This window comes from Cherax quadricarinatus, chromosome 36, assembly GCF_038502225.1.
Source record: "Cherax quadricarinatus isolate ZL_2023a chromosome 36, ASM3850222v1, whole genome shotgun sequence".
Lineage (NCBI taxonomy): Eukaryota > Metazoa > Arthropoda > Malacostraca > Decapoda > Parastacidae > Cherax > Cherax quadricarinatus.
The window spans coordinates 26621396-26633891 of record NC_091327.1 but is presented as its reverse complement, the minus strand read 5'-3'; the positions used below and the strand labels follow the sequence as shown (position 1 = coordinate 26633891).

General features: G+C 44.0%; 1 protein-coding gene across 1 annotated transcript in view; it reads right to left on the bottom strand.

Moving 5' to 3' along the window:
• Nucleotides 1–12496, bottom strand: part of LOC128691301 (tyrosine-protein kinase transmembrane receptor Ror) — a 250972-nt gene that overhangs the window by 117303 nt on the left and 121173 nt on the right. The window contains exon 3 of the mRNA XM_053780126.2: nt 4711–4807. Coding sequence (XP_053636101.1) covers nt 4711–4807 — 97 coding nt within the window. The remainder of the gene's footprint in view (nt 1–4710; nt 4808–12496) is intronic.

The following is a 12496-nucleotide window of genomic DNA, read 5'->3' as shown; positions in this document are numbered from 1 at the left end:
CTTCATGACTTTGCACTTGGTGGGATTGAACTCCAGGAGCCAATTGCTGGACCAGGTCTGCAGCCTGTCCAGATCCCTTTGTAGTTCTGCCTGGTCTTCGATCGAATGAATTCTTCTCATCAACTGCACGTCATCTGCAAACAGGGACACCTCGGAGTTTATTCCTTCCGTTGTGTCGTTCACAAATACCAGAAACAGCACTGGCCCTAGGACTGACCCCTGTGGGACCCCGCTGGTCACAGGTGCCCACTCTGACACCTCGCCACGTACCATTACTCTCTGTGTCCGTGTCTGTCTCTCTGTACTCACCTAGTTGTACTCACCTAGTTGTGGTTGCAGGGGTCGATTCATAGCTCCTGGCCCCGCCTCTTCACTGGTTGCTACTGGGTCACTCCCTGTGTGTGTGTGTGTGCGTGCGTCTGTCTCTCTGTGTCCTTCTCTCTGTCTCTGTGTGCTCACCTAATTGTGGTTGCAGGGGTCGAGACAGCTCCTGGTCCCGCCTCTTCACTGATCGCTACTAGGTCCTCTCTCTCTCTGCTTCCAGAGCTTCGTCATACCTCGTCTTAAAGCTATGTATGGTTCCTGCCTCCACTACATCACTTGTTAGGCTATTCCACTTCCTGACGACTCTATGACTTAAGAAATACTTCCTAACATCCCTATGACTCGTCTGAGTCTTCAGCTTCCAATTGTGACCCCTTGTTTGTGTCCCCTCTCTGGAACAACCTGTCTCTGTCTACCTTATCTATTCCACGCAGTATTTTGCATGTCGTTATCGCGTATCCCCTGACCCGCCTGTCCTCCAATGTCGTCAGTCCGATTTCCCTCAACCTTTCTTCGTAGGACATACCCCTGAGCTCCGGAACTAGCCTTGTTGCAAACCTTTGCACTTTCTCTAATTTCTTGACGTGTTTGCCCAGGTGTGGGTTCCAAACTGGAGCTGCATACTCCAGTATGGGCCTGATGTACACAGTGTACAGTGTCTTGAACGATTCCTTACTAAGGTATCGGAATGCTATTCTCAGGTTTGCCAGGCGCCCGTATGTTGCAGCAATTATCTGGTTGATGTGCGCCTCCGGAGACATGCTCGGTGTTATGGTCACCCTAAGATCTTTCTCCTTGAGCGAGATTTGCAGTCCTTGGCCACCTAGTCTATACTCTGTCTGCGGTCTTCTTTGCCCTTCTCCGATCTTCATGATTTTGCACTTGGCAGAGTTGAATTCAAGAAGCCAGTTGCTGGACCAGGTGTCCAGGTCTCTTTGGAGTGCTGCCTGGTCCTCATCTGATTTAATTCTCATTAACTTCACATCATCTGCGAACAGGGACACCTCTGAATCTATCTCTTCCATCATGTCATTCACATATACCAGAAATATCACTGGTCCTAGGACCGACTCCTGTGGGACCCCGCTCATCACAGGTGCCCACTGTGATACCTCATCCCGTACCATGACTCGTTGCCTCCCTGTCAGGTATTCTCTGATCCATTGCAGTGCCCTTCCTGTTATACGCGCCTGATCCTCTAGTTTCTGCACTAGTCTCTTGTAAGGAACTGTGTCGAAGGCCTTCTTGCAGTCCAAGAAAATGAATCAACCCACCCCTCTCTCTTGTGTCGCACTTCTGTAACTTTGTCGTAGAACTCCAGAAGGTTTGCCTTCCATGAATCCGTGCTGGTTATCGTTTATAATCTTATTCCGTTCCAGGTGTGTGTCTATGTGTGTGTGTCTGTGTCTATGTGTGTGTGTGTGTGTGTGTGTGTGTGTGTGTGTGTGTGTGTGTGTGTGTGTGTGTGTGTGTGTGTGTGTGTGTGTGTGTGTGTCAGCTGCTTCATAATAAACTAAGGTCACACACGGGTCAAGGTCAGGTCACGGCTCCCAGGTAATTCACCGTAGATCAAGATTAACATATTTTAGGAGACGTTGATGAATGTGATTATTCTTCCAAAGAATAATAATTTTATTCTCTTGACACGAATTTTGTGTTTCTCAAACAAACCAAAGTTTAATTAAAAGTATGGTCAATATTTACTTTGATTATGTAAATTTTCCAAAATTAAGTAGCTCTTATAATGGACACACTTTGTGCCTATGGTAAGAAAAATTTTTTGGTCAAGGCCCCCCCTTCTCCCCCCTCAAAAAAAAAAAAAGATTCTAACCTAACCAAACTTAACTTGATGTTTTTCTTTAATTTGATTACCAAAAAATGCTTCTTTCCCCAAAAAATAAAAAATATACATCACAACCCATTTAATATTACAGAATTTACATACAAAATAACGAACAGCTAATGAAAATATTACCCCAAAACAATTAACGCACAAAAACGTCTATTGCAAAACTCGCTTATTATATACCGTAAATTATCACCCAACTCCACTGATCAGTTCATGCCAATGCTGATCAAAATATGTCAACAAACAGATTATTATTATTATTATTATTATTATTATTATCAAAAAGAAGCGCTAAGCCACAAGGGCTATACAGCGTCAACAAACAGAGCAAAGTTGAAAATATTTCCCAAATAATTTCAATAATATAATCGGAGTCACAGAAAACTGAACAAACAACAGGGTGACTGAGCTAAATCTCTCACATTACTCGCTTTACAGGACGAAGTGCTGTTTTTCCCATCCCACCTCGTTTTCTGAACCAGACTACCAGCAGACGAGTCCGGGAGGTCACTCCCATGTTCCAGACCAGGCCTGGTTGACGGTCTGATCAATCGGACTGTTGGTGCTGGAGAAAATTCTTGTAACTCATAGGTGGGAGGAACGCAGAGCAAGTTAGGGGCAGCCGGATATCAAAGCCCCGACAGATTAATTGATGAATTGATTTGCTTTGACGTGTGTTGCAATGAATGTGATCATGGCTTGCAGGAAGGACACAGGCAATCCAGAGCTCTGAAATTGTTACAGTGCACATCCAGGCGTTTGCTCTGAGGCATCAGTACGATACTCTTCTGTATCATTATTTTGCGCGCTAGGTATTACTTTCCTCGCGCCATGGACATGTTGGGAAGTATATCTAAGCTCTAAGCGAACATTTAAACACCAGGATACGTGCTGTTTGCTTTGAGGTTCCTTCCCCTCCCGATGACTGCAAATGAAACAGACTTCTGGGAACATGGTTCATATGGAATATGCCATCCTAGCCCTTAGGAAGCATCATCATTATACTCTCCACTAGGTTACTTTGACATCTCTTTATTGGTACCAACTCAGATACAGTAAGACAGCGCGCCAGTCTGGCTATCAGCTGTCGAAAGATGTAGCATCCACCCGTCTTGACACCGAATGGCTCTCAAGTGTTTTGCACTTCAAACGACGAATCTATTACTCTACTACTCTGGAGGGTCCTGGACACTCCACCCGTTTCTATACTGGAAGACACTTTACACCCGTATACCGGCTCAGGTGACTCAGCGGCTTGTGAAATAAAGACAAGTTGATGAGTAAGACATGTTCTCTGCTAGTAGTTCTGGAGATTATCTTCCATGGCAGGTCTCAGACAAGGCCTCCGAGGTTAGAGGGCAAATTTTTACAGGATTAAGAAATATTAATTGGCACAGAAAGAAAGTAAAGGTAAGTGTATAGTGAATGTAAGAAGAAATCTGAAAAGTTTTACCCGTCATGTTCTTTAGAAACAAAAGATCATCAATTCTGCCAGAGTTTAAATGGACGGCAGCACCCAAGTGTTGTACATATTTTACTCATCAAATTATCGGTATTGCATACCATTTGTAATGTACATGAATAAAGGTAAAGTAGTCAAACAAACGCCTTTACTGGGACAACGTTTTGCCCTGTGTTCCATTACAAGTTTGTTCAGCATCAGCAACTCTTACTAAAAGCAACTCTTACTAAAAAAGTAACTCTTAACTTACAAATAATTAAGCACACTTGTAGGCAAACTATGAACTTGCATACAAACACTTCAGTGATCTTACACATAACTGAGCTTACAAAGCACCACAAGCAACTATATTTATAAAGCATCAACAATCAATGTTATTACAACACCATAAACCAAACTCTCCAAAATATTAGCATAGAAGGGAAAAAAAAATTGATGTAAACAATTAAGTAAACATATTTCCCAACAAACAAAACTAAATCTGGTTAAGATAAAAAAAAAACTCACTTTTAGAAGTTTCATTCTCAAAGATGATAATTAAGAAAATTTACTTCGAACAGTAAGACAAATTTGCTGCAATAAATCTTACCTTGCTACAATTTTTTTTTATATAATTACGGGGAAGAGCTAAACCCGTAAGGGTCATACAGCGCCTGAGGGATGAGAGAAAATCAGGTTTGATCTAAGGAAGAGGAGGCTAGCCTTAATTCCCTGGATCAAAACCCCCTGCACTAGAGTCTAATCTCCTTCGACTTCAAGTACCTACGTCTGTACTCATCTAGTTGTGTGCAAGGGGGTCGAATCACGGCTCCTGGTCCCACCTACGTCTGTACTTGCCCAGTTATGCGCAGGGGTCGAATCATGGCTCCTGGTCCTCTCAACTATCAACCAGCTTAACTAACTACTGGCCTCTACTACCCGGTCATGCCTCCTACTCTTGAAGCTGTGTTTGTCTCTATCATTTGTACTCGCCGAACCGTGGATGCGGGGGATTCGAACCTCAGCCGACACAGACCGAAGCTACATCGACAATTTTGGTCCCTGATCTTGAATCTGTGTACTGAATTGTACTTACACGTCGGAAGCGTTGGCACTCTCCTCGTAGTCGTAGTCGTAGTCCTGGATGTCAGAGTCGTCAGGTGGGGGAACGACCACCCCTGGCTGCGACCACACTGTAATAAGGACAAACAACAAGTTGTTAGTTATTATTTTACTGTTATCATTGCCGTTATTATTTTACTATTATCACTGCCGTTATTATTATTTTACTGTTATCATAATGTGAAAGCACTAAACTCGTTGGGGGTTCATACATCGCCCGGGAAAATGGCAGGTCATCTAATTTATCAAATGGGCAAAAAGTTCAAAACCCTAGCATCAAGAGCCCTCCAACCTAGAAGGGAAATTAATACATTACAAATAATGACTCTGAACCGTTAAAACCCTAAATAACTTGAATACATCTACCGGTCTAACTTAACAACCAGCTCTCAAGTTGCTGTTCGGGAATTAATAATTCATATGAAGTATTAATGCTCCAGTCTACAGAACACCCGTGACTTAACCTGATTCTTGTTTCCCCCTTCTCCCTCTTCCCCTTTCCTCTTTCTCCTTGGGGTTTTCTTCCTTCTGCCTTGGGTATTTGGTCCATTATTATTATCCCCCCCCACCCTCCGTGTTCTTGTTCTTACCCTTTGTGGGCCCCTAACTCCCTTGCAGTGCTTCTCTTTCTTAGTATTTGACTGACTCCATTACTACTACTACCTCTACCACTACTACTACTACTACCTCTACCACTACTACTACTACTACCTCTACCACTACTACTCACCTTCCTCTACTACCTCTCTTGTCCTGTCCCTGTCTTCTAGCCTATGTATACTCCCTTCTTTCTGTTAGTGTGACTTTGTAAATGGTCCAAGTCGGACCGAAACGTCGTCGTAAGCTCCTCTCTCCTATGTGCGGGTTATCTGTGTAGAATACTACTAATATATCACGTGAAATCATAATAACACGACTACAAACAAATCAGGGAACGGGTGGGGGCCAGTGCGTTAACCACTCTGCCAACTGGTTAACGCACTGGCCTGTGAGTTTTAGAACTCGCCATGGGTTCAACCCCCACCTGTACCGTAACTTAACTACCAACATGTGTGTGGTATGCTTGACCCCCCCCCCCCGGAGATATACCTGTGATTCACGAGATTCAGCAGCACGGTAATACCAGTTATACCAGCATACCATCTGAAGAGCTCCGCCCCCTTCACCTTCAATCCCCTGATGCCAGGCAATTGAGTGAAATTCTCTGCAACATGGTCCTTCACCCAGAGTCAATACGGCTGCAGATACACCCATTCTCGCGAGAATTTCCACCATGCGGGTGGGCTCTATGCCTGCCCGTTACTTCCTCCATCTCAATTAAGGAAGCAATTGGTAGGGAAATAAAGTGGGTGTGGTGCTGTGATGCTGTGAGTAGTGGTGGTGGATGATGGAAAGTGTGGTGGTGATGCTGTGAGTGGTGGTGGTGGTGTGATGCTGTGAGTGGTGGTGGTGGTGGTGTGATGCTGTGAGTGGTGGTGGTGGTGGTGTGATGCTGTGAGTGGTGGTGGTGTGATGCTGTGAGTGGTGGTGGTGGTGGTGTGATGCTGTGAGTGGTGGTGGTGGTACATGTGACTGTTGTGATGTGAATGGTGTGGTAGTAGTGGTGAGGTTACGTTTTGACTAGTGAAATGACTGGTGTGGCTTTAGTGGCATGATGGAGATATTAGTCGTTTGGTGATGGCAGACAGAGGTGAATGGTATGACGTTACAGTACAACAGAGGTGAGTGGCATGATGTCACAGTACAACAAAGGTGAAAGGTATGATGGTACAGGTTTCAGGTGTATAACTGTGAGAATAATAATCACAAATTTACTTACCGCACAGTTCATTGGGGGGATCACATACGATTTTTTCCTGCAGTCTACAATACGCAGTATTACAGGCAAGTATTAAACTAGCGATGAGTAAAACATGTGCAACACTAGGGATCATTAGCAACGAAACCTTTCGCCTGTTCTGCAGGCGAAACGTTTAGGACCAGTAAAGCCAGCAGCGCAGGAGAAACGTTTCATCACTAATGATGACCAGTGTTGGAGAATTAGACACGTGTGCAACATCTGGTCATCTTCACTTGTATACAAATAAAGACAGCCAGATGTTGCACAAGTGTCTAATTCTTCATCTTGTACTGGAGACAACATGACCAGTGTTGCACACTGTGTCTTGTATCATTTATAACAATCAACTACCATTACAGTGGGCTACTTTAATTATAGGAAATTATTACTCATAAGATTATTAGCTTACGAGCCTAAAAAAAAAGGGATTGTAGTTGACGATTTTAATACATTAAATAAAATGGTCACGTGCAAGAGGGTATACGTGGGTAAGTTGGGTGCCATAAGCTCCGTCGTAAGGTATGGGAAATTCATCTTAATTGGGCATTATTATAAGACCTATCGTACCCTTCTCGTTTGCTCTTTTTTTTTTTTTTTGGTCAATCTCGCATCTTATCTTGAGATTAACTTAAGACGATTTCGGGGGTCATCGTTTTCAAGACTCCTGGCTGCCTTCAAGACCCCTGGCTGCCTTCAAGACCCCTGGCTGCCTTCAAGACCCCTGGCTGCCTTCAAGACCCCTGGCTGCCTTCAAGACCCCTGGCTGCCTTCAAAACCCCTGGCTGCCTTCAAAACCCCTGGCTGCCTTCAAAGCCCCTGGCTGCCTTCAAGACCCCTGGCTGCCTTCAAGACCCCTGGCTGCCTTCAAACCCCCTGGCTGCCTTCAAGACCCCTGGCTTCCTTCAAGACCCCTGGCTGCCTTCAAAACCCCTGGCTGCCTTCAAACCCCCTGGCTGCCTTCAAGACCCCTGGCTGCCTTCAAGACCCCTGGCTGCCTTCAAGACCCCTGGCTGCCTTCAAGACCCCTGGCTGCCTTCAAAACCCCTGGCTGCCTTCAAAACCCCTGGCTGCCTTCAAACCCCCTGGCTGCCTTCAAAACCCCTGGCTGCCTTCAAGACCCCTGGCTGCCTTCAAACCCCCTGGCTGCCTTCAAGACCCCTGGCTTCCTTCAAGACCCCTGGCTGCCTTCAAGACCCCTGGCTGCCTTCAAGACCCCTGGCTGCCTTCAAAACCCCTGGCTGCCTTCAAAACCCCTGGCTGCCTTCAAAACCCCTGGCTGCCTTCAAAACCCCTGGCTGCCTTCTAGACCCTGGCTGCCTTCATATGTTCCTAAAGTCAGTTCGTAATCAGCAGGATTGTAGTACCTTCATTAAACTATGCACCGCCAGTACCAACAGCATAATTCATCAGACCATCAACCAGGAGAGCCGGTCTGAGACCAGGCTATGGGGGGAAGGGTGGTGACCATCGGAATGTACTATAAATAACGTAAGCAGGCACTGAGAGGCTCAACATTTGGAGTAATATTCTAGTTACGAGACTTGAATACAGAACAAATTATACCTACGAAATCAAAATACCACTCAAACTATTATAAACGGTTAAAGTCCCTCAAATTCACCAACTGTGACTTGACAAAGGTCCAGGAAGGATCGAAACGTCATAAGGTTCCTCTCACAAGAGCGAGTTTTTTCATTGTTCTAGCCACGGTACTGTGATGTTTCGTTCTTTATCCCTCAAACTGTCCTCCCTGAAAGGCAGGCGAAGAAGAACCATCAGAATTTACATTTCGAAAACTACTGGGTGGACTGGTTTCAAAACTGCACACACAAATTAATCCTAACAAGAGGGTCGACAATGCAAAACACCCCAATGAAAAGTGGCAGGTGTCTACCTGGAGGGAATTCAAAGGATCAACGCCCCCGCTGATCCCAGTGGATCACGACCTGGATCAACCAGGCTGTTACTGCTGGCCGTAACAACTTGGTATTTGTACTGCCGAAACCTCTTCGTCTGCACAAGGCTTCTTCAGTTGAATACAGGCGAATATAACACGTGACAGTAGTGGTAGTAGGTCATCTTGGTAAGTAGCTGTCAGGCCCTCTACCTCAGAGGTCGGGGAACTAGGGTAAATTACCCCAAATGGATAATAAAAGCTCAATAAACATATAAATAAAACTGCACCAAAAAAAATATTTAATAAGTGAGGCAAATTATGAATTTTTTTTTAAACAAATAATTTTTAGTCTCTTAATAAAATTTAAAAAATCGAATTTGTAGGTACCATTTCTTAAGCAGGTAATAATGTAAAACGGGTAAGGATTCTAGCAGCTGGCAACACCGCGAGTGTCAGAACTGACTCGGGAGATGGCACGACAACCACACCTGCCATTATCGACACCACCATCACGTAACTTTTGGCCTAGTGTCCTGTCTCACTATCAACAACTCTCTCGGCTCGCAGTCAATCGAAGCGCATTGTTTATGTTAGTAGGTTTACTACTTTCGACGACCAAGGTAAGGCAGTGTTTTCGACGACCAAGGTACCTGGAGTTTACCTGGAGAGAGTTCCGGGGGTCAACGCCCCCGCGGCCCGGTCTGTGACCAGGCCTCCTGGTAAGGCAGTGTTTCGTGATTTGTCATAATTATAAGTGCACAAAAATACTACATCGTAATACTTATTTTTTATCATAATTTATAATTCCATTTATAGTTATTTAAAAGTACTCCATATAATAATATAAATGTTTGGCAGTTTTCTATTAATTTTAGATTCTATTCTATTTTTCGTGATGGCTATATGCGCGTGCGCGCTACAAACACCAAAAGCCTGACTGAACAATCGGGGAAGCCTGAGCTGTGACCCGGGAAACTGCTTCACTATCCTTGTACAATCCTCGCTGTGCTACTGTTCCTATACTGCCTCTCACCGTGACATTCCTTGTATCATGTTCACTACAGCACAGTTAACCTACTGTAGTTGTAAACTGTGCACTGTGACCGTGTAGATCACTCAGCGATCGTACCAATGAAATAAAGTAATGACAACTATCACACAATAAAAACAAAGATAAAATAAGCAATCAATAAAAGCATGAATAACAGCATGAATAAAACATGAATAACACTCATACCACGTTAAAATGACCAGCCTCAGAGTTCCCAGCAGTGTTGTGTAGCTCACTGCAGCTGTATACTAAATGCTCCATCAATGACCTCACTCATACTCGTGTCAACAAACTTAGCCTACCCGCCGTAATTCAAACCTCAAAGGCACTGTTTATTCATCTCTCTGGACACTAAAATGGTTGTTTATCAGAATTTAACCTCAATTATGAAGCTCGCCCCCTTCAACATGTCCACATATATTTACAAACTATGCAAATATATTGGATAACTATTTCTACTGAATTGATGTTTTGTTTATATCATGGCGACACTCCTGTGGTGGCAATACTCTACGAGAGGACCACCAACACAGCAATTAAAAACGCCTTTTGGAATGCCAGGCAATCAGGTAGGAGCCAGAGGAAGAGGAGCGAGCTCCAATTCCTCATATCAAGAGCCCTTCAACATCCAGGAAGCCTCATTTGAAAGAAGGAATTTTAGAATGGATATTACCAGCAGCCCGGATGGATCACAAACATTATGACATATCTCTCCCCCCCCCCCCCCCGCCGTGTTCACAGTTATCAAGTACATTTGAGTAATTGTACGAGTAAACTCAACACAGTACAAACACGTCACTTTCAAAATGATAAACTAAATAACTGAGATTAAACAAAACTATGAATGGCATATATACCCGGTGAGGCTCGTCTCTCAGTGTATATACCCAGTGAGGCTCGTCTCTCAGTGTATATACCCGGTGAGGCTCGTCTCTCAGTGTATATACCCGGTGAGGCTCGTCTCTCAGTGTATATACCCGGAATTTACATTCATCTTATTATAAGGCATTATACTGGTGGTGAACAGGTGACAATGTAGCCTTAATGACCCTTTGAGTAGTCGATAGGCTTGAAGACCAATGAACCAATAAACAGCAATTGATAAATGCAATAAGTCCAACACCTGCACCAGATGCAACACTTTCAGGCAAAAATCTCTAAAAAGGCAACATCTGCAAGAGGAGCAACATCTGCAAGAGGAGCAACATCTGCAAGAGGTGCAACACCTGCAAGAGGTGCAACACCTGCAGCGGCACCAATAACACAGTTTGGGCTTGCTGGTGCGTCTCTAAATTAAGGGGACTCTCCCTCAAGTTGGGAGCGGGCGTGATCTCCGCAGCGCCTTCCTCAACTTGCCACCCCTCGGGTAGCAGGCACCCTCCAAACTCAATTGTCAGCGGAGGAGGCGTATGACACTGTGTAATGATATATTTGGTATCAGGGGAGACTGGGGGATGAGAGAGAGAGAGAGAAACAGAGAAAGAGAAACAGAGAAGCAGAGAGAGAGAGAGAGAGAGAGAGAGAGAGAGAGAGAGAGAGAGAGAGAGAGAGAGAGAGAGAGAGAGACAGAGAGAGAGAGACAGACACACAGACACAGAGAGACGGAGAATGAGAATGTGGGGATGGTAAACAGAGGTAATCAAGAGTCAGAAGCTAAATAGGAAAACATTAACACGTAAACAACCTGTCAGCCCTGCATACCTTTAATGCTATTATACTGATATGTAAACAGACAAATAAATGAAAGCACACACACACACACACACACAGAGAGAGAGAGAGAGAAAGAAATCACACTCTCCAAGGCAATAGTAAAAGTAAGATTAAAATCATGGGAGGCGTTAGCCAAGAAAAATAGAGCATTACAATGGAGCAGACGTGACATTAACAGTGTGTGTTTGTGCAAAACATCAGCACTGCTGATCTCCACCCGCTGTTCAATCCTCGTCTCCACCCGCTGTTCAATCCTCGTCTCCACCCGCTGTTCAATCCTCGTCTCCACCCGCTGTTAACTGCGTCAAGTGTAGTCTGCAAATTATCTTCCTTCATATGAAGACTGGAGAACTACCTTATTATTATTATTTTTACTTTTTCTCAGGTGAAATTCTCTGCCTGTGTTCTGTGCTCTATCACTTTTTATTCAACCTATTTCTATGAAACTGAAATTTGCTACCACTGGACACTTATTTTCCTTTGCCCATTGAAAGACTTTATATGAGATTGTAATTCTCTATCTTCTAGTGACGCGATGTTCATACTTATTTTGACACTTTCCACAAAGGATACGTAGGTGTGACTAGTGCTTTTGTCTGTCTGCTATGAGAACGAGAAACAGTAAGGGTGTCAGCACCCTGCCTTGGATTACTGACACTGGACTCTGCTTTCTAAAGTACGACTGTGTTCCCTCTCTTGTTTTAGAAAACTGAATATCCATTCCCTTACTTTTCCTGTTATTTCTACTAACTTCATTTTATGGCCTATCATACCATGGTCACAGCCTTCGCGAAATCCGTGTAAGCCACACGATGGATTTTTTTTTTTTCCAAGGCTTTATAAGTACCGCTCAGTTCTAGATTATCTCTCGCCTTTATCACAATAGTCCTGCCAGAATACTCAACACTTATTTCAACCTGTTGATTTTACGTTACATTTAGTCCACAAGTTCTGAGCAATTTTGCACTTCGGAAAAAAAAAATATTTCACTATGGTTGCTGGAATGCTGAAGACGAATACGGCCACAATAATGATCGATTGGCTAAAATACGTATTTTTCAAACAATTACACACAGTGGCTACAGACAACTATACGTATGGTTTAAGCAATTACGCATGACGGGTTTAAATCAAGGGCCTTTCCCTTGTACACTTTATTTACCCTCCACACTTCCCAGGTCAAAGATAGTAGCCACCGGCCTCGTTACATATCTTTATTAAGAGATTCAATTTGCAATTTTAAGTAGCACTTCCCTATT